At 35.4% G+C, this 24,010-nt stretch overlaps 1 protein-coding gene across 1 annotated transcript in view; it reads left to right on the plus strand.

Moving 5' to 3' along the window:
• The window catches only part of LOC149284505 (seizure 6-like protein), a 172,946-nt gene that overhangs the window by 148,653 nt on the left and 283 nt on the right, over positions 1-24,010 (plus strand). The window contains exons 2-12 of the mRNA XM_089496631.1: positions 15,225-15,704; positions 16,102-16,235; positions 16,449-16,656; positions 18,029-18,214; positions 18,297-18,641; positions 19,014-19,208; positions 20,257-20,395; positions 21,284-21,480; positions 22,732-22,926; positions 23,023-23,214; positions 23,804-23,998. Coding sequence (XP_089352757.1) covers positions 15,225-15,704; positions 16,102-16,235; positions 16,449-16,656; positions 18,029-18,214; positions 18,297-18,641; positions 19,014-19,208; positions 20,257-20,395; positions 21,284-21,480; positions 22,732-22,926; positions 23,023-23,214; positions 23,804-23,998 — 2,466 coding nt within the window. The remainder of the gene's footprint in view (positions 1-15,224; positions 15,705-16,101; positions 16,236-16,448; positions 16,657-18,028; positions 18,215-18,296; positions 18,642-19,013; positions 19,209-20,256; positions 20,396-21,283; positions 21,481-22,731; positions 22,927-23,022; positions 23,215-23,803; positions 23,999-24,010) is intronic.

A 24,010-nucleotide genomic window follows, 5' to 3' on the forward strand; every position in this document is an offset into this window, starting at 1 on the left:
TCCTCTGGACATCCCACCTTGGCCACATCCTTCTTGGTCATCCTCCTCTGGACATCCCACCTTGGCCGCATCCTTCTTGGTCATCCTCCTCTGGACATCCCACTTGAGCAGCATCCTTCTTGGCCACCCTCCTCTGGACATCCCACTTTGGCCACATCCTTCTTGGTCATCCTCCTCTAGACATCCCACCTTGGCCGCATCCTTCTTAGTCATCCTCCTCTGGACATCCCACTTTGGCTGCTTCCTTCTTGGTCATCCTCCTCTGGATATCCCACCTTGGCCACATCCTTCTTGGTCATCCTCCTCTAGACATCCCACCTTGGCCGCATCCTTCTTGGTCATCCTCCTCTGGACATCCCACTTGAGCAGCATCGTTCTTGTACACCCTCCTCTGGACATCCCACTTTGGCGACATCCTTCTCGGTCATCCTCCTCTGGACATCCCACTTTGGCCGCATCCTTCTTGGTCACTCTACTCTGGACATCCCACTTTGGCCATGTACTTCTTGGTCACCCTCCTCTGGACATCCCACTTTGGCCGCATCCTTCTTGGTCATCCTCCTCGGGACATGCCACTTTGGCCCCATCCTTCTTGGTCATCCTCCTCTGGACATCCCACCTTGGCCACATCCTTCTTGGTCATCCTCCTCTAGACATCCCACCTTGGCCTCATCCTTCTTGGTCATCCTTCTCGGGACATGCCACTTTGGCCCCATCCTTCTTAGTCATCCTCCTCTGGACATCCCACTTTGGCTGCTTCCTTCTTGGTCATCCTCCTCTGGACATCCCACCTTGGCCACATCCTTCTTGGTCATCCTCCTCTAGACATCCCACTTGAGCAGCATCCTTCTTGGACACCCTCCTCTGGACATCCCACTTTGGCCACATCCTTCTCGGTCATCCTCCTCTGGACCTCCCACTTTGGCCACATCCTTCTCGGTCATCCTCCTCTGGACATCCCACTTTGGCCACATCCTTCTCGGTCATCCTCCTCTGGACATCCCACTTTGGCCGCATCCTTCTTGATCATCCTCCTATGGACATCCCACTTTGGCTGTGTCCATCTAGGTCATCCTTCTCTGGACATCTCACTTGGGCAGTTTCCTTCTTGGTCATCCTCTTCTTTTTATTTTTAATTTTTAAATTTTATTTTATTGAATATACAATGGGACATAACAAACAAATAAGGACATAAACAACAACACCAACAACTAACACAACAAAACAAATAGGAAAAAACAAACAAGTAACAAGAAAAAAACATACATGCTTATTTTTCATCTTAAAATTGTCCCTTCAAGTACTTCCAACACAGTTTGGGGTATTTAACTAATTTTAACATTATATTGTATTCCGCCAAGTTGAAACCTAAAAACAAAACCTAGCTTTTGCTATCTTATCTAAATTTAATCTTCATATAATGAAAAAAGGAGAAGGAAAAAAGACACAGAAATATTAATGCCACAATTAATTTACCTTGAAGAGAGAAGGACAAAACTAAACAGATGTAAACATCTTGGGTTACTGTTCTATTAAACCCTAAATTATTTATGGCTTCTTTAATCCACAGTATATTTCCAAACATTCCCATCTTGTATTAACTCTCTTCACATCTTTATTCTTCATACTCTCTGTTAACATATCAATTTCTTTGGCTTCCCATAACTTATTTAATCATTCTAATTCACAAGGGATTACCTTCTTTTTCCAGTATTGTGCATATATGATTCGACCTAGAGTGACGATATAAAGAATCAGAAAGGACTTCTTTTTTACATTAGGATCATCCAGTACACAAGTCATATTCAACAAAAAAATGCGAGGATCCAGTGGTATATCCACTTGGAGGATATCAATCATTATTCTATGGATATTCTTCCAAAAGATTCTGGCCCTTTCACAGCCCCACCATAGATGGAAGAAGGAACCTTCTTGCTTCTCACATTTCCAGCAAACATTACTTGCGGTCTTATACAATTTATTAATCTTAACCGGTGTCATGTACCATCTGTAAAGCATTTTCATGTAGTTTTCTTTATAATTTTGGCAAACTGTAAATCTTTTTGTATCTTTCCAGGACTTCTCCCAATACTCTAGATCTATAACCTCCTCCAAGTCCTGAGCCCACCTAATAATTGAATGCTTCACAAGTTCATCCTCCAAATATCTTGCTTTCATAATTTTATAGTATTGAGACAAATGCTTTCTTCCCTTATCTAACATGATCTTGTCTAATTCGTTCATTTCCTTACAAAAACCTTTCTGCTTTAAATCTGATCTAAATCTCTTTACAAGTTGGAAATGTAAGTACCAGTCAATTTCCTGATTTTCTACCATAATTGCGTCTTTCTGTTTAAACGAGATAATATTATACGGTCTCCAATATATCAGATCCTTATATGTTAGCCAAGATTTACTATAATCCCTGGTTCTTCTAAATAGAGCTTCCTGAGGGGATAACCATAGAGGTAGACCAACATAAAAAAGATTTTTCACAATATTCCATACAAAAAAGAAAGCCTTTCTCAGAAAATGCCGTTCAGATCCCTTATGTTCTTTCATTTTGTCATACCACAAATAGGCATGAATTCCAAATCTTAGGTCCCCACATTCCAATTCCATCAGTCTTTCATTCTGTAATGTAACCCAGATTTCAATCCAACATAGAGATGATGCAAGATAATACATTTCAAAGTGAGGCAACGCACAGCCCCCTCTAAGCACATCGTCAGATAACAATTTCCATCTCGCTCTAGGTCGCTTTCCTTCCCAAAGGAATTTAGAAAATTCCTTTTGCCATACAGTGAAATGTTTTTTGTTTGCAATTATGGGAATGTTTTGAAACAGATATAGAAAATGGGGGAGAATGTTCATTTTCAATATCGCTATTCTCCCTGAAAAGGAAAGATGTAGCTTCGACCAGGATATCATATCCTTTTTAACTTCTTTCCATAACTTATCATAATTGTTCTGGAATAAATCAATATTCCTACTAGTTAGGTGGATTCCTAGATATTTTACCTTGTGGGCAACCTTATAATTTGACCTATCACTTAATACCGTTTGTTCTGCTTTATCCAAATTCTTAGTTAATATTTCTGATTTGCTTTGATTTACCTTCAACCCTGAACACTCCGAGAACATCTGGATGGTACTATTTAGAGCTGGCAACGAGTGAATCGGATCTTCTAGAAAACAGATTAGATCATCTGCAAAGGCTCTTACTTTGAAAGAATATTTTTGTATACAAACTCCCTTAATATCATCATTAGATCTGATCTTGTTCATTAGTACTTCAAAAGCCATTATAAACAAAAGAGGCGACAAAGGACAGCCTTGTCTAGTTCCACGCTCTATTTTAAAATAATCTGTTTTCTCACCATTTACTAAAAGTTGTGCCCTCTGCTCTTCATAAATAGCATATATCCATGTTATAAGATTGGTTCATCAATCTTAATAATTCTTTCAAATAACTCCAATAGATTTTATCAAAAGCTTTTTCTAGGTCCACCAGTAACAGAGCTATTTTCTTACTACAATCAAGTTCAGCATGCTCAATGATATTCAGAACAATTCTCAAGTTGTCTCTTCCACGCCTATTCGGTAAAAATCCACACTGGTCCTCATGGATATGATTACCTAGTATTTTCCTCAATCTGTCAACCAGGATACTAGAATATATCTTGTAATCTACATTGGTTAATGAAATGGGCCTAAAGTTATTTAAATCCTCTTGATTGTTAGGGTTCTTGGGGATTAACACAATCAAGGCCTCTTTCCATGTCTCAGGTAGACCGTGATCTATAATGTCGTTTATGGTATCTTTCAGAGGACCAACCAGTACTTCTTCCATTTTTTTATAGTATATTGCAGAAAAGCCGTCAGGTCCAGGAGATTTGTTAGTCTTTAATTTCTTAATGGCTCCAGATACCTCCTCTGTAGTTACCTTATGATTAATTTTCAATCTTTCTTCTTCATTAAGTAGTAAAGATTTTTGGTTTGTCAGATAGTCCTGTAATTTTTTCCCTAAGTCATAGCTCTCCTCAGGTTTACTGTATAGATTCTGGAAAAAGTCTTTGAAAAGATTCTTAATACTTCTTTCTTCTGTATATTTTTTACCATTGTGGTGAATACACGGGATCACCTTTTTCTCTCTTTGTTTTTTAAGTAAGGCTGCTAACAATTTTCCAGCTCTGTTTCCTTGTTCAAAGGTTCTTTGCTTTGCTAATAACAATTTTCTTTTTAGTTCTTTCACATCCAATATCTTTATCTCCTGTTTGAGAGCTACAGTCTTCGCTTTCAGTTCTTTATCGCCCTTTTGTTTCCACTCTTTTTCTATAGTCTCTAACTCTTCTTGCATCTTGGCCCTTTTAACTTGAGATTCTTTTTGTTTGAAGGAGTTTAATTTGATCAGGATCCCCCTAATAACAGCTTTGCTGGCATCCCAAATAGTCTTCCTTTTCATTCCTTCTGTGTTGTTTTCCTTAAAGTAATGTGTCAATGCTTCTTCTGTTTCCTTGACTACATCTTCATTATTCAGGAGGTCCTGTGGTAATCTCCATTGAGTATTTTTTTTTGGTTGCATAAGTTCCATCAGGATCAAATTATGATCAGATTCCTTCTTGGTCATCCTTTTTTTTTAAATTTTAAAATAGACTTTATTGTGGAATTTATACACATACAACACATACACAACAAAATCTAAACAGTGAATCAAATCAAAACAAGAAAAAGAAGAAAATAAAAATAAGAAAATAAAAAATAAAATACATCTTACTTCAAACATTAAATACATTTAACACAGTCATCTCACATATTAAAAGGAACTGACCAGCTAACACTCCTTGTGTTTACCTCAACACAATTTCTGTTTCATACCATATCTTCCACCGCTTTCTCTTTATATTTCCTGGTACTCTCTTAAATCATACTATTCAGTATATATATAAAGAAGATCTCCATTCTGCTGAGCAGAACACGAATAATCTTATACATTCCCAAAAGTATATTCTTATAATGTTTAAAGCGAGAGATGATTTATCCTGTTTCTATCTTATCATTCTATGTATAGCAGATTATTCCCAAAACATCAAAAAGAGGCATAATTGTATATAGAGAAAGACCATCATTATCTCAATGTTATCTTTCATTTTTAACAGCAGAGCTAAGGGAGAGAGGAAAGAAAGGCACACCAGATGTTACATAGAATCTATCTACAAGTTTATACACTGTCTTATCTTAATCTAATATACCATTAGGATATCTTTCCATTTCATCTTCATGTATTCTAATACTTTTGTCCATTCTTCCTCTATTTTCCCATAAGGAATATTTTTCGTCATGCTTGAGAGTCTGTCCATCTGCATCATATCATATAGGTAACTGACCCATTCTTCTACATTGGGAGTTTCCTTGACTCTCCATCTTTTGGCATATAATATCCTAGCGACAGGAACCATATATGTCAAGATCTTTACATATTTTTGGCTCACTTTATCTTCAAACATCCCCAACAAGATACTTTCCGGGTTTTTTTTTCCAGTTTAATATTTAACATTATATTTATCTCACCTATTATCTCTTCCCAAATTTTTTTAGCCTTCTTACAGGTCCACCAACAGTGGAAGTAGGTGCCTGTTGTGCAACCACACTTCCAACAAAGATTATTTGTTTTGTTATTTATTTTAGCTAATTTCACTGGTGTCAGATGCCATCTAAAGTACATTTTGTACCAATTCTCTTTTAAATTTTGAGCTGCCGTATATCTAATATTATGTTTCCACGCTTTCTCCCATAAATCTAAATTAATAGGATGGCCAATATCTTTTGCCCAACTTAACATAGATTCCTTGATAACCTCCTGTTCAGTATGCCAAGTTAGTAATAAATTATATATCTTTCCCATGAGTCCTCTTTTACTCTCCTTCATACCTAATATATCTCCCAATTCAGATCTTTTCTCCGTAGCTCCCCATACTTTTAAGTCCTCCTTTGCTCTTTCTTGAATTTGCCGATATTCAAACCAATTTAAGTTTATATCTACTAAGCCTAGTTCCTGTTGGGTTTTAGTCTCAAATTTTTTCTCTTTTATCTTTAACAGATCTTTATAAGTGGGCCAATCCCCTTCTCTATACATTTCCGTTCTATATAGGCCTTCCAATGGGGAAGCCCATTTTGGTAAGCCAATAACAATTCTTTCCTTATATTTTTTTCCAAATTGTGAATATAGAGTTTCTAATACAATGTTCATTTATCATTCTGTTTGCTTTTGCTTTTTCATACGAAAGAAATGCATGTAAACCAAACTTGAGACCTTCTGATTCTAATTCTATTAATTTTTTGTCCTTTAACGTCATCCATTCTTTTAACCAAATCAGGCAGTTTGCTTCATAATATAGTATGAGGTTGGGAACTGCCAAACCTCCTCTTTCTTTAGCATCTTGCATTACTTTTAATTTTATTCGGGGGTTTTTTCCCTCCCAAATAAACTTCATCATCTCTCCTTGCCAGATCTTGAAAATTTTCTCTGGTATTCTGATTGGTAAGGTTTGAAAAAGAAATAAACTTTTTGGAAGGGCATACATTTTTACTGCTGAGATTCTTCCCAAGAATGATAGGTGTAATTTGTTCCACTTTATGAAGTTCCCTTTGATTTCTTTCCATACTTTAACATAGTTATTATCGAACAGTTCATTTGATTTCTTTGTCAATTCTACCCCTAAATATCTAACACGTTTCTTTACTGTCATACCTGTACCCTCCTGTAATAGTAGGTCTTCTCTTGCTTTCATATTCTTTGTGATAATTGTAGATTTACTCAGGTTTACTCTACATCCACTTACTTTCCCAAAGTCATCTAAGTGTCTCATCAAAGAATCTGCATTTTCTAAGGGGCTTTCCAAATTTATCACTAAGTCATCAGCATATGCTTCTATTTTGTATTCATACTTTTTTATCTTTAGTCCTTTCAGATTTCTGTCCAATTTAATTTTTCCAAACAGTGTCTCAATAACAATTAAGAATAGGAGGGGGGAGAGTGGGCATCCTTGACGGGTACCTCTTTTAATTGGAAAGGAGCTAGTTTTTTCACCATTAACAAAAATACTCGCTTTTTGTTCCTTATATAGTTCTTTTATCCTTTTACAGAAATTATCACCTGTATTCATTGCCTCCAGTAATGTTAGTAAGGTGTCCCATCTAACCAAATCAAACGCTTTTCGTAGGTCTATAAAGAATATGCCTGCCTCTTTGTCATTATGTCTATTATAGTATTCCAGGATATTTAAAATGTATCTGACATTTTCTCTTAGTTGTCTCCCTGGGAGAAACCCTCTTTGATCTTCTCCAATCAAATTTTTAAGGCAGCTTTTAAGTCTTTTACCCAGTATAGAGGTATAAATTTTATAATCGGCATTCAGCAATGATATGGGCCTGTAATTGTTAGGGTCTTTCTTCAGCTTCTTTATTATCTTTTAAGATTAAAGTAATATTAGCATCCTTCGAAGATTCAGGTACTTTTTTTAACAATGCATTTCTAAAGACTAATTGTAGGGGGTATCCCAGTTCCTCTTTAAACATTTTATAGAATGATAGTGGGAGCCCATCCATTCCTGGAGATTGATTATTTTTTCCTTCCTGGATAGCCTCCATAATCTCCTCAATTGAGATGTCGTTATCCAACATATTTTTTTGTTCCTCATCTAATTTCATAATATCTTCTTTCGAGATCCATTCATTCAATCGTACGCTATTTAGTTGCTCATTATCATATAAAGATTTGTAATATTTGACAAATACTTGTTTGATTTCCTCCTGTTTTGACTTAATTTCCCCATCACTCTTAACTTTATATATATGATTTCTTTTTTTCTTTTCCTTTAATCTATATGCCAGCCATTTCCCTACTTTATTTGCATGTTCAAAATTCTGTAATTTTGTTGCTTTCAATTTATTCCCTAATTCTTGATTCAATAATGAGTCTAAATGTTTTTGGAGCATCTTAATTCTCTCTTTTATTTCTTTATTCTCTAGTTCCTTTGCTAGTTTCACCTCTTCATCTTTTATTTTTGTATTTATTTTATTAATATTTATTTCCTGCTCTCTCCTTTTCCTACAGCTTTGTTGAATGAAAAAACCTCTAAAAACGGCTTTAGCTGCAACCCAAACTGTTTCTATACTTACACCTTTATTCAGATTTTCTTTGAAAAAAATTCTGATCATAATTCTGGCTCTTTCACATATCTTTGGGTCTAGAAGTAGATCTTCACGCATTCGCCATTCAAACATTTTCCTTTTACCCTTTAGAGTAGTTTTCAACATATTATTGTCTGAAATAGACCTGGGTAATATTTCCATCTCTTCCAAATCTCTCACTAATGATTTACTAATACCATATCAATTCTAGCCATTGAATCATGCCTATTTGAGTAAAACGTAAAATACATTTTTTTCCATATAGTTGCCTCCATTTATCTATTAAATTTAGATTTTCAACCATCTCAAAGAAGGAGTTAAGAAGCTTGCCTTGTCTTTCTTCTATTTCCCTTTTAGCTAATCCCACACTCCATTAAAATCCCCTATTACAATTATGTCTTCATACAGTAGTGTAGATAATTTTCCCTGTAATGTGGTATAAAATTTACTTTTATTTTTTAAGGGACAATACACTCCCATGATTAGAACCTTCCTATCCTCTACTATGGTCTCTACCCCTACCTAATGTCCTTCATTGTCATTTATGACTTCTTTAGATTCCCACTGATTGTTAATATAAAGTAGTACTCCTCTTTTCCTCTTCTTGACATCCCACTTTGGCCCCTTCCTTCTTGGCCATACTCCTCTGGACATCCCACTTTGGCTGCTTCCTTCATGTTCATCCTCCTCTGGACATCCCAGTTTGGCGCTTCCTTCTTGGTCACCCTCTTCAGGACATCCCATTTTCGCCAATTCCTTCTTGTTCATCCTCCTCTGGACATCCTTACTTTGTCCACATCCTTTTTGGTCATCCTCTTCTGTACATCCCACTTTCGCCGCTTCTTCTTGGTCATCCTCCTCTGGACATCCCACTTCAGCCACATCCTTCTTGGTCATCCTCCTCTGGACATCCCACCTTGGCCACACCCTTCTTGGGCATCTTCCTCTGGACTTCCCACTTTGGCTGCATCCTTCTTGGTCATCCTCTTCTTGACATCCCACTTAGCCCCTTCTTTCTTGGTTATGTTCCTCTGGACATTCCACTTTGGCCACGTCCATCTTGGTCATCCTCCTATGGACATCCCACTTTGAGCGCTTCCTTCTTGGTCATCCTCTTATGGACATCCCACTTTGGTGCCTTCCTTCGTAGTCATCCTATTCTGGACATCCCACTTTGGCCACGTCTTCTTCTGGATATCCCACTTTGGCCGCATCCTTATTGGTCATCCTCCTCTGGACATCCCACTTTGGCTGCTTCCTTCTTGGTCATCCTCCTCTTGAAATTCCACTTTGGCCGCTTACTTCTTGGCTGTCCTCCTCTGGACATCTCACTTTGGCCAGGTCCATCTTGGTCATCCTCCTCTGGAAATCCCACTTTGGCCGCTTCCATCTTGTTCAACCTATTCTGGACATCCCACTTTGGCTGCGTCTATCTTGGTCATCCTCCTCTGGACATCCCACTTTGGCCTCTTCCTTCTTGGTCATCCTCCTCTGGTCATCCTACTTGGCCGCCTCCTTCTTGGTCATCCTCCTCTAGACATCCCACTTTGGCCTTCACCTTCTTGGTCATCCTCCTTTGGACATCCCACTTTTGCTGCTTCCTTCTTAGTCATCCTCCTCTGGACAGCCCACCTTGGCCACATCTTTCATGGTCATCCTCCTCTGGACATCCCACTTTGGCTGCATCCTTGTTGGTCATCTTCTCCAGGACATCCCAATTTGGCCGCATCCTCTTCTGGACATACCACTTTGGCTGCATCCTTCTTGGTCACTGTCCTCTGGAAATCCCACTTTGGCCACTTCCTTCTTGGTCATCCTCCTCTAGACATCCCACTTTGGCCGCACCCTTCTGGGTCATCCTCCTCTGAACATCCCATTATGTCTTCTTCCTTGTTGGTAATCCTCCTCTGGACTCTAGTGTATTATGTATTCCTACATGGCATAAGAAGGGTTTTACTCTGTGGCCCTTAGTACAGTAGTCCCTTCTGACTCTAGTGTACTATGTATTCCTACATGGCATAAGAAGGGTTGTACTCTGTGGCCCTTACTAGTACCTACTGACTCTAGTGTACTATGTATTCCTACATGGCATAAGAAGGGTTGGACTCTGTGGCCCTTATTAGTACCTACGGATTCTAGTGTACTATGTATTCCTACATGGCATAAGAAGGGTTGGACTCTGTGGCCCTTAGTAGTCCCTTCCGACTCTAGTGTACTATGTATTCCAACATGGCATAAGAAGGGTTGGACTCTATGACCCTTAGTAGTCCCTTCTGACTCTAGTGTACTGTGTATTCCGACATGGCATAAGAAGGGTTGGACTCTGTGGCCCTTACTAGTACCTACTGACTCTAGTGTACTATGTATTCCTACATGGCATAAGAAGGGTTGTACTCTATGGCCCTTACTAGTACCTACTAACTCTAGTGTACTATGTATTCCTACATGGCATAAGAAGGGTTAGACTCTGTGGCCCTTACTAGTATCTACTGACTCTAGTGTCCTATGTATTCCTACATGGCATAAGAAGGGTTGGACTCTGTGGCCCTTAGTAGTCCCTTCCGACTCTAGTGTACTATGTATTCCTACATGGCATAAGAAGGGTTGGACTTTGTGGCCCTTACTAGTACCTACTGACTCTAGTGTACTATGTATTCCTACATGGCATAAGAAGGGTTGGACTCTATGGCCCTTACTAGTACCTACTGACTCTAGTGTACTATGTATTCCTACATGGCATAAGAAGGGTTGGACTTTGTGGCCCTTACTAGTACCTACTGACTCTAGTGTACTATGTATTCCTACATGGCATAAGAAGGGTTGTACTCTATGGCCCTTACTAGTACCTACTGACTCTAGTGTACTATGTATTCCTACATGGCATAAGAAGGGTTAGACTCTGTGGCCCTTACTAGTATCTACTGACTCTAGTGTCCTATGTATTCCTACATGGCATAAGAAGGGTTGGACTCTGTGGCCCTTAGTAGTCCCTTCCGACTCTAGTGTACTATGTATTCCTACATGGCATAAGAAGGGTTGGACTTTGTGGCCCTTACTAGTACCTACTGACTCTAGTGTACTATGTATTCCTACATGGCATAAGAAGGGTTGGACTCTATGGCCCTTACTAGTACCTACTGACTCTAGTGTACTATGTATTCCTACATGGCATAAGAAGGGTTGGACTTTGTGGCCCTTACTAGTACCTACTGACTCTAGTGTACTATGTATTCCTACATGGCATAAGAAGGGTTAGACTCTATGGCCCTTACTAGTACCTACTGACTCTAGTGTACTATGTATTCCTACATGGCATAAGAAGGGTTGGACTCTATGGCCCTTACTAGTACCTACTGACTCTAGTGTACTATGTATTCCTACATGGCATAAGAAGGGTTGGACTCTATGGCCCTTACTAGTACCTACTGACTCTAGTGTACTATGTATTCCTACATGGCATAAGAAGGGTTGGACTCTATGGCCCTTACTAGTACCTACTGACTCTAGTGTACTATGTATTCCTACATGGCATAAGAAGGGTTGGACTTTGTGGCCCTTACTAGTACCTACTGACTCTAGTGTACTATGTATTCCTACATGGCATAAGAAGGGTTAGACTCTATGGCCCTTACTAGTACCTACTGACTCTAGTGTACTATGGATTCCTACATGGCATAAGAAGGGTTGGACTCTGTGGCCCTTAGTAGTCCCTTCCGACTCTAGTGTACTATGTATTCCTACATGGCATAAGAAGGGTTGTACTCTGTGGCCCTTACTAGTACCTACTGACTCTGGTGTACTATGTATTCCGACATGGCATAAGAAGGGTTGGACTCTGTGGCCCTTACTAGTACCTACTGACTCTAGTGTACTATGTATTCCTACATGGCATAAGAAGGGTTAGACTCTATGGCCCTTACTAGTACCTACTGACTCTAGTGTACTATGTATTCCTACATGGCATAAGAAGGGTTAGACTCTGTGGCCCTTACTAGTACCTACTGACTCTAGTGTACTATGTATTCCTACATGGCATAAGAAGGGTTAGACTCTATGGCCCTTACTAGTACCTACTGACTCTAGTGTACTATGTATTCCTACATGGCATAAGAAGGGTTAGACTCTGTGGCCCTTACTAGTACCTACTGACTCTAGTGTACTATGTATTCCTACATGGCATAAGAAGGGTTAGACTCTATGGCCCTTACTAGTACCTACTGACTCTAGTGTACTATGTATTCCTACATGGCATAAGAAGGGTTAGACTCTATGGCCCTTACTAGTACCTACTGACTCTAGTGTACTATGTATTCCTACATGGCATAAGAAGGGTTAGACTCTGTGGCCCTTACTAGTACCTACTGACTCTAGTGTACTATGTATTCCTACATGGCATAAGAAGGGTTAGACTCTATGGCCCTTACTAGTACCTACTGACTCTAGTGTACTATGTATTCCTACATGGCATAAGAAGGGTTAGACTCTATGGCCCTTACTAGTACCTACTGACTCTAGTGTACTATGTATTCCTACATGGCAGAAGAAGGGTTAGACTCTATGGCCCTTACTAGTACCTACTGACTCTAGTGTACTATGTATTCCTACATGGCATAAGAAGGGTTAGACTCTGTGGCCCTTACTAGTACCTATTGACTCTAGTGTACTATGTATTCCTACATGGCATAAGAAGGGTTAGACTCTATGGCCCTTACTAGTACCTACTGACTCTAGTGTACTATGTATTCCTACATGGCATAAGAAGGGTTAGACTCTGTGGCCCTTACTAGTACCTACTGACTCTAGTGTACTATGTATTCCTACATGGCATAAGAAGGGTTAGACTCTGTGGCCCTTACTAGTACCTACTGACTCTAGTGTACTATGTATTCCTACATGGCATAAGAAGGGTTAGACTCTATGGCCCTTACTAGTACCTACTGACTCTAGTGTACTATGTATTCCTACATGGCATAAGAAGGGTTAGACTCTATGGCCCTTACTAGTACCTACTGACTCTAGTGTACTATGTATTCCTACATGGCATAAGAGGGGTTGGACTCTGTGGCCCTTACTAGTACCTACTGACTCTAGTGTACTATGTATTCCTACATGGCATAAGAAGGGTTAGACTCTGTGGCCCTTACTAGTACCTACTGACTCTAGTGTACTATGTATTCCTACATGGCATAAGAAGGGTTAGACTCTATGGCCCTTACTAGTACCTACTGACTCTAGTGTACTATGTATTCCTACATGGCATAAGAAGGGTTAGACTCTATGGCCCTTACTAGTACCTACTGACTCTAGTGTACTATGTATTCCTACATGGCATAAGAAGGGTTAGACTCTATGGCCCTTACTAGTACCTACTGACTCTAGTGTACTATGTATTCCTACATGGCATAAGAAGGGTTAGACTCTATGGCCCTTACTAGTACCTACTGACTCTAGTGTACTATGTATTCCTACATGGCATAAGAAGGGTTAGACTCTATGGCCCTTACTAGTACCTACTGACTCTAGTGTACTATGTATTCCTACATGGCATAAGAAGGGTTAGACTCTATGGCCCTTACTAGTACCTACTGACTCTAGTGTACTATGTATTCCTACATGGCATAAGAAGGGTTAGACTCTATGGCCCTTACTAGTACCTACTGACTCTAGTGTACTATGTATTCCTACATGGCATAAGAAGGGTTAGACTCTATGGCCCTTACTAGTACCTACTGACTCTACTGTAATATGTATTCCTACATATTTTAACTAGCTCTGAAATTATTCTTTCTGGTGGCTTTTTGCTCCATTAAATGGGACTTTTGTTATTATTATTATTATTATATTTCTTCAGGTCACATATTCAAAAGACGCCTAACTGGGAAAATTGCTCTGGAAAAAAAATATACTTTTTGGCTTGCAAATAATCGCTCCTGGGGTGAAAATTGGGGGGTTTGGGGGGATTTGGGAACAATTCGCCATCAAAAAACCTGTAATCAACTATGCTTTTAAGGCTTCCTAATGCTTTTCTATTGCTTTCCTAATTTCCAGCTTGCTCTCTTGCATCCATTAAATATATATTTATATTTTTTATTTTTGTATTCATTAATACATTAAATAATTCAAAATATATATATTTAATTAATAAAAGAATAAAAAATAAATACTTTTATTTTTATTTTATTTTAAAAAATATTTAATAAATAAAAATAAATAATATTAGTTAAATTGAATTGTTATTTTATTTCATTTTCAAAAATTATTTAATAAATAAAAATAAATTAACTAATAAATTATTTAATTAAAATATTTTTTATTTTATTTTTAAAATTATTTAATTAATAAATAAAAATAAATTATTTAAAAATAAATTAATTAATCTTTAATTAATACATTTATTAAATTTATTATGTTATACATTTATTGAAATTCATTTACTTATTAAATTATTAAATTATTATTATAAAATAAAATAAAAACAAATTATTTAACCAATAAATTATTTAATATATTTCATAAATACATTTTTAAATTTATTAAATTTATTTTATAAATTTTTTGAAAATTATTAATGAATACATTTATTAAATTATTATTATTAAATAAAATAAAATAATTATTTAACCAATGAATTATTTAATTAATGTTAATTAATACATTAGTTATTAAATTTTATACATTTATTGAAATTTATTCATTTACTTATTAATTAATACATTTATCAAATTATTATCATTATTAAATAAAATAAAACATAAATTATTTAATTAATAAATTTATTTAATTAATAAATTTATTAAATTTATTTTATACATTTATTGAAATTTATTCATTTACTTAGCAATTAATACATTTGTTAAATTAGTATTACATAAAATAAAAAACATATAAATGATTTAATTAATAATTAATTTCATTAATTATTTTATTCAATTAATAAAATTAATAATTTGATAAATAATTATATAAATAAATTATTTAATTGATAAATGGAATTAGTAAATTTAATAAAACGGAATATCTCCCCGTTCCAGATGCGAATTCCGCGGAAAATGGTGGTTCCTCTGACGCTTTCCCTTCGCCTTCGGAAAAAGCTGCCAACCGCACTTCATTCTTTGGAGAGGGTCCGGGTTTGCGTTATGCCCTGACGCAGAGTCTCCTGTGGCCGTACGCCGCCAGGACGCAGAAGACGCCGCTGCTGCTGCGACGGGGGGATCGGAAGCTGAAAGAGACTTGGGGAGACTCGAACTTGGGTCCCACAGAATCCACAGGTCGCGACGGTGAAACCGCCACCGAAGATGGCGTCACGATGCATTCGCGTCTCCAGATCGCGCCGTCGGATGCGGCAGAAGTCGTGGAGGAAGGATGGAGTTGGATGGCGATGGAGAAGACGAAGGAGGAGAGCTTGGGGTCTTCCTCCACTAAGGATGGCGGTCAAGCGTCCACTACTACGTCTACCATAGTGACCACTACTACCACCATCACCGTGGTCAACGCCGCCGAGCAAAGTCTGAGTAAGGCCTCTAATTGAAGCTAATGAACCTATTTGGTGAATCCGCTCCGGGTTCTACTCCGAACATTAAGTTAATTAATAAACCTATTAGGCAAATCCGCTCCAGGTTCTATTCCGAACATTTAATTAATTAATGAACCTATTGATCGAATCTGCTCCGGGTTCTACTCCGAACATTAAGTTAATTAATGAACCTATCAATCGAATCTGCTCCAGGTTCTGCTCTGAACATCTAATTAATTAATGAACCTATTGATCAAATGCTCCAGATTCTACTCCGAACATTAACGGCGAACATTACTCCAAGAAATTAAAGCATTTAATGAATCTATTGAACAAATCCGCTCCGGATTCTACTCCAAACTTGACGATTTCTTAACGCGTCTTTATCGTTCCAGATCTCTGTGGGGTGAATTTCTATGAACCCGAGGGGTATTTAGACTCAGCCGACTACCTGCTGTCGCCCCGGGGCCACTTTTTGGAGTGTACTTACAACGTTACAGTCTACACCGGATTCGGGGTCGAGTTGCAGGTAGGACCCGGGTTCGGGGTTGCGTTCGAACCCTGCCCTCCTTTCGACTAAACTGACAAAACACCGGGTCTCTGTCTCTATCCTGGGAGCTATAATTCGATTGTTAAATCGAGCTAGGATCGAATTTACCTTCGTTGCTGCAGCATTGCTCTGATGCAAACGTTTTCGTAATGGGGACAAATAGGCTGAATTCAAATGCGATTGTCCTTCCAGGTGAAGAGCGTCAACCTTTCAGAGGGTGAAGTGCTGTCCATCCGCGGAGTGGACAGCGGCCGGATGGCGGTCCTGGCCAACCAGACCCTCCTGGTGGAAGGACAGGTCATCCGAAGCTTGACCAACACTGTCTCTGTCTTCTTCCGTGCCTTCCGGGATGACGGCGACGACGATGCCATGACAGGGACCTTCCAGCTCCATTACCAAGGTCAGCTCCAGCAGTGGCATCCAAAATAATAATATTGGGACACAATAATAATAATACATTTCTATTTTTCTATTATTTATAATTATTTTTATTGAATTTTACTATTTTTTGTTTAATTTTTTAATTTATATTTATTGTATTACTATTTTTATTCTATTTTTATATTTCATAAATGAATAGAATAAAAAATAGTAAAATGCAATAATATAAATAAGTGTATATTAATATTATTGTATTTTACTATTTTTTATTCTTTTTATTTATATTTTATAAATAAATTTACATTTAATATTAATAAATATACATATATTGTATTACTATTTTTATTCTACTTTTTATTTATAAATGAATTTATATTTAATATTAATACATAATATAATAAAAATAGTAAAATACAATAATATAAATTTATTAATATTGTATTTTACTATTTTTATTCTATTTTTTATTTATGTTTTATAGATAAATTTATATTTTATATTAATAAATTACATTTATTTATATTATTGTTTATATTTATTTATATTGTTCTATTTTTATTTATATTTTACAAATGAATTTATATTGACTGTCCGAAGAGCAACGCTATGGCCTTTGGGTGTAGTAAGGCCTCTGGCTCTCAGGAAGAAAAGACTTGTCCACAAACTTCTTAAGTTTTCAAAGGTTTTACTGGTTATAAACACAAAGACATGAAACTGATCTCTTCTCTTTCAATAGTCTTTCTTAAATACCTTGTTCTCTCTTTTTTGTGGGTTTTATCTTTTTTCTTCTGTGGACTTATGTTTGTCAAAGTAAAATATTCTCTCCAGGTCTGACTTGGCTGAAATCTCACTAGACAGAACTGAAACTAGCTGGAGAGGTAGTATAAGACCCTAGGATTTCCCACAATCCTTGTCTTTCTTAAAGCTATAGATCTCTATTTCCCCTCCTAAACTAATACATAGAAAGCCTATTATAATGTCAACTAAATATGTCTCAAGAGCATCAAAGATGCTCTGGAAGCATGACATTTACTATGAATAAAAATACATTTACTTATATTATTATATTACTATTTTTATTCTATTTTTATTTTAAAAATAAATTTATATTTGCTATTAATAATGTACATTTATTATTGTATTTTACTATTTTTATTCTAATTTTATTCCTATAAATAAATTTATTTTGAATGTTAATAAATATACATTTATTCATATTTTTACCATTTTTATTTTATTTTTAATTTTATTCTATTATTAATTTTAAATTAATTAATATTTATTATCAATAATAATATTATTAATATTTAATTATATATATATATATATAATATTAAAATTAATATTAAATTATTTTAAATATAATCCTCATCTCTGCCGTTTCTTTGCAGTCTTTACACTCAGCTGCGGCTTCCCCCGGAAACCCGAGTTCGGGGATGTCGCCGTTTTGGGCCTGCATCCAGGGGGACAGGCCTGTTTCCGTTGCCATTTGGGGTACCAGATTGAAGGCTCCGAAACCCTGACCTGCATCAACGCCTCCAAGCCGCACTGGAATGCTCCGGAACCCATCTGTGCAGGTGAGAGAATGGCTCTAGAACCCAAGTTAAAGCGGGAACTTGAGTTCATTTCAGGACTCTAAACATTGCTCTCCCTTTCCAGCGCCTTGCGGCGGCACGGTCCACAACGCCACCGTTGGTCGTATCCTGGCGCCGACGCGTTCGGTGAACATGACGGAGCATTTTTCTTGCGTGTGGCACGTCGCCGCACCGCTGGGTCAGAGGCTTCACTTGCATTTCGAGCGGCTGGCGCTGGGAGAGAAACAGAGGCTTGCAGTTTACAGCAGCAGCGACACAAACCGTTTGGCGGTGATGGCGGCGCTCTACGACTCGTGGAAAGGCGACAGCGTCCCCTTCGAGGGGTTGATCAGCAAAGGGGAGTCCTTGCGGGTTGAGTTTGAGTCCGAAGCGGCCAGCGTGGGTTCGACGTTTAACATTCGTTTCGAAGGTAGACAAAATGCCAAATTGACCATAGAGTTGCATTGGAGGATTCCTAGAGAGGCATTTCTAGTTCCTCCAATGTACGTCTATGGCTCACTTAGGGCCTAATTGACCATAGAGTTGCATTGGAGGATTCCTAGAGAGGCATTTCTAGGTCCTCCAATGTCAGTCTATGACTCACTTAGGGCCAATTGACCATAGAGTTGCATCAGAGGATTCCTAGTGAGGCATTTCTAAGTCCTCCAATGTGAATCTGACTCACTTAGGGCCAATTGACCACAGAGTTGCATTAGAGGATTCCTAGAGAGGCATTTCGAGGTCCTCCAATACGAGTCTATGACTCACTTAGGGCCTAATTGACCATAGAGTTTCCTTCCAGCGTTCGCAAAGGGCCACTGCTACGAGCCGTACCTCCAGAACGGGAACTTTACAACCTCTGACCCGACCTATGACCTCGGCGCAGTGGTGGCATTCGCCTGCGACCCAGGGCACACCTTGGAGCAAGGGCCGGCCGCCATCGAGTGCGTCAACGTCCGGGATCCGTATTGGAACGACACAGAGCCCCTGTGCAGAGGTAGGCGGAGGACGGCGAAGGACAGCGAGGACAATGGGATTTACGCCAATGGAAAAATAATCCTAATAAATAGAATATTAAATAGAAAATAAATAAATTATATATATATATATATATATATATATATATATATATATATATATATATAATTTTATTTAATTATTATTATATAATAATTATATATTATTTTATTATTATATAGTATAATAAAATAATAATATATAATAATTATAAATTATTATATACTAAAATTATTAATAATAATAATAATAATAATAATAATAATAATTTTATTATACAGTCGTCCCCTCTTATACACAGATTTTTTATACATGGATTTAAGCATACACGGTCTGAAAATGTTCCCAAAAAGTATAAATTTGCCTTGATTTTCCGTTTTTTATAAGGGAAACCATTTCGGTATGTCATTATATTCAATGGGACTTGAGCACACACGGATTTTGTTATACACGGGGGATCTTGGAACCAAACCCCAGCGTATAACAAGGGTCCACTGTATATATAATAATATATAATTATATATAATAATTACATATTATTACATATAATAAAATTATTTTTATTATATATAATAATTACATATTATTACATATAATAAAATTATTTTTATTATCTATAATAATTTCATTATATATAATTTATAATTATATATTATTATATATAATATATAAATATATATAATTTTATATCAAATATATATACATACACACACACACACACACACACACACACATACACACACATAAAATAAATCATTTTTACTATCTTGGTTTTTCCTGGAAATTTCTCAATAAAATTTTAAATAAAAAATAAATAAATTATATGTGTGTGTGTGTGTGTGTGTGCCTGTGTGTGTGTAATAAATGAATCAATTTTGCTATCTTAGCATTTCCTAGAAATTTCGAATAAAAATAACAATTTTATATTAAAAATAAATAAATAAATTTTATACGAATACCATTTATAACAACAGTACTGTGTTCGAATCACGACGACTCACGCAAGGAAACACCTCTTGTCCTTCCAGCCGTGTGCGGAGGGGAGCTGACCATGGCTCCAGGGGTCATCCTTTCACCGAACTGGCCGGAGCCATATGCCGAAGGGGAGGACTGCGTCTGGCGTGTCCACGTCGGAGAAGAGAAGAAGGTCTTTCTGGACATCCAGCTGTGAGTTTAATCATGGGACCAGTATATACTGGGGAGTGGTCTGAAATGGTAATTATGTCCAATAGCAATTTTATTTTAATTGTAGGACGGCAATGGAATTAATGGAATTACATTATTTTATTTTATTTTAGGGAGGCAATGAATTATTTATTTTATTTTATTTTAGAAAGGCAATGGAATTTTTTAATTTTATTTTATTTTAGGAAGGCAATGGAATTATTTATTTCATTTTTCAATTTATTTTAGGAATGCAATTATTTTTTTTATTTTTTATTTTATTTTAGGATGGCAATGGGATTATTTATTTTATTTTTTATTTTATTTTATTTTAGGAAGGCAATGAATTTTTTATTTTATTTTATTTTATTTTAGGAAGGCCATGGAATGATTTATTTTATTATTTTATTTTATTTTATTTTAGGAAGGAAATGGAATATTTATTTTATTATTTAATTTATTTTACATATTTTATTTTAATTATTTTAGGATTATTATTGTTATTATTTTAGAATTTATAATTATTATTATTATTATTTTAGAATATTGTTTTTATTATTATTATTTTATTATTATAAATTTTATAATTCATAATTATTTTATTTATTATTATTATTCTTATCTATTATTTTATATTATTTTATTATTTTATAATTTATAATTTATAATTTTATTTTTATTATTTATTATTATTATATAATTTATTATTATATTATTTTATATATCATTAATATTTTATTATTATTTTATTATTATTGTATTTTATAATTTATTATTATTATTATTATTATTATTATTATTATTATAGAAAGGGAATGGAAATTACTAATTTTATTTTATCCCTCGTTTTATCCCTCCTTTTTCCCCCCGTCCACGCTGTAATCCTCCCAGACTGAACCTCAGCAACAGCGACATCCTGACCGTTTATGACGGGGACGACCCCAGCGCCCACATCCTGGGTCAGTATTTGGGGTCCGGCGGCCCCCAGAAGCTCTACTCGTCCACTCCGGACTTGACCGTCCAGTTCCATTCCGACCCAGCTGGACTCCTCTTCGGAAAGGGACTGGGCTTCGTCATGAACTACATCGGTGCGTAAACCCCTTTCCCTAGGACTCGTTTGTTTATATTTATATTTATATTATTTATATATTTATTTATACTGTATAATTATTATATTGATTATATTTATTATACAGTATAAATAAATATATAATAATATTTATATTTATATTATATTGATTATTTATTGATTATATTTATTATTTGTTATATTTATGTATTATTTTACGTTATATTTATTTATTTTGTATTTATATATGTATATATCTATTTATTTATTTATATATTTATATAATATATATTTTATTTATTATATTTATTCATATTTATTATCTTTATTTCTCATATTATTTCCTATATTTATTTATTATATTTATGTATTCCTTATATTACAATTCTTATATTTATTTATTTCTTTTATTATTATTATTATATTTTATATTTCTATTTTTATTTCTATTATCTTTTATTTCTTCTATTATTTATTATATTTCACTTATTTATTATTTATGTATTCCTTATATTACATAATAAATATGTAATATTTACATATTTATGTACAAATAAATATAAGAAATGTAATATATTTCTTTATTATTATTATATTTATTATATTTCTATTTCTATTTATTATCTTTCTTATATTATTTATTATTATTATTATATTTATTTATTTATTATAATTTATATTTATGTATTCCTTATATTACATTTCTTATATTTATTTCTTATATCTCTTATATTATTTATAATTATTATATTTATTTATTTCTATTTCTATTTATCTTTTATTTCTTATATTATTTCTTATTATATTTATTTATTATATTTATGATATTTATGTATTCCTTATGTTGCATTTCTTATATTTATTTCTTATATTTCTTATATTTAATAATAATAATAATTTGTTTTATTTATATACCGCTATTCCAAAGATCATAGCGGTGAACAGCAAGTAAGCTAATTAGCAAGTAAGCTAATTTTATTTATTTATTATTATTATATTTATTTCTTATATTTCTTATATTTATATTTATTATCCTTCTTCCTTATACTATCTATTATTATTATATTTATTATTTATTTATTATATTTATTCTATTTTATTCCTTATATTACATTCCTTATATTTATTCCTTATATTATATTATTTATCGTCATTATTATATTTATTTATTATTTATTATACTTATTAATTTCCGTCTCGTTATATATACGTTTGCGGAGGTTATCAATTTTGTTTTTGCGTCCTCGCCGTATTTTTTTTTCCACTGCAGAAATCTCCCGCAATGACTCTTGCGCCGACTTGCCGGAGATCCAGAATGGCTGGAAGACGACTTCGCACACGGAGCTCGTCCGCGAGGCAAAAATCACGTACCAGTGCGACCCGGGTTACGACATCATCGGGAGCGAGACCCTCACCTGCCAATGGGACCTCACCTGGAGCAGCGAACTGCCATTCTGCAAGAAGAGTACGTAAACGTAAACCGCGCGGCATCCGTCACATCATCGCGTTGTCACTTCGCCACTCTTTATTGACATTCCACCATTTTGTCTCTGCTCTATAGTTATGTATTGCACGGACCCCGGTCAGGTTGACCACTCGACCCGTTTGATTTCGGACCCGGTTCTGCTGGTGGGGACCACTATCCAGTACACTTGCGACCCGGGTTTTGTCCTGGAAGGGAGTTCGCTCGTGACCTGCTACAGCCGCGAGACTGGGACCCCCATCTGGACCTCCAAGACGCCCCGCTGCGTCTGTGAGTTCGGACCTCCGCTGCAGCGGTCGGCACAGACGGGGACAATGGGGAATATTTGCCCCATAGGGAATGATTGGGGAATACTTGACCGTTGGGTGGTCATTGCAGCCTTTTTGTGCATGCTTTCTTATATTTTCTTATATTTATTTATATATTTATTATATTATTATGTAAATTATTTTTATTTATTATTTATTATATTTATTATTTATTATTTTTCTTATATTTTATATTATATTTATTATGATTATATTGTATTTATTATTTTATGGTTATTATATTTACTTATTATAATATCATTTATTTATATTTATTTATTAATTATCAATTATTTTATTTATTATATTTATATTTATTATATTTATTTGTTATATTAATTATATTTATTAATTATAATTATTTTATTTATTTATTTATTTGTATTTATTTATTAATTATATTTATTAATTATTATATATTTATTATATTTATTTATTTATATTATTCATTATATTTATTTATTTATTATAATTTTCATTTATTTATTTATATTTATTTTTATTTATTTATTATTATTACATTTATATTAATATCATTTTCTTCCTTCTAGCGGAGGAGTCCTTGGCATGCGAGAACCCGGGTCTCCCGGAGAACGGCTACCAGATCCTCTACAAGCGCCTCTATCTCCCGGGCGAATCGCTGACCTTCATGTGTTACGAAGGCTTCGAACTGACTGGCCAAGTGACCATCAAGTGCATCCTGGGACAGCCCTCCCGATGGAGCGGACCTCTCCCCATCTGCAAAGGTAACCCTCATC

Source organism: Sceloporus occidentalis, unplaced genomic scaffold, assembly GCF_023333645.1.
Source record: "Sceloporus occidentalis isolate IW3139 unplaced genomic scaffold, rSceOcc1.0.p SCAF_91, whole genome shotgun sequence".
NCBI lineage: Eukaryota > Metazoa > Chordata > Lepidosauria > Squamata > Phrynosomatidae > Sceloporus > Sceloporus occidentalis.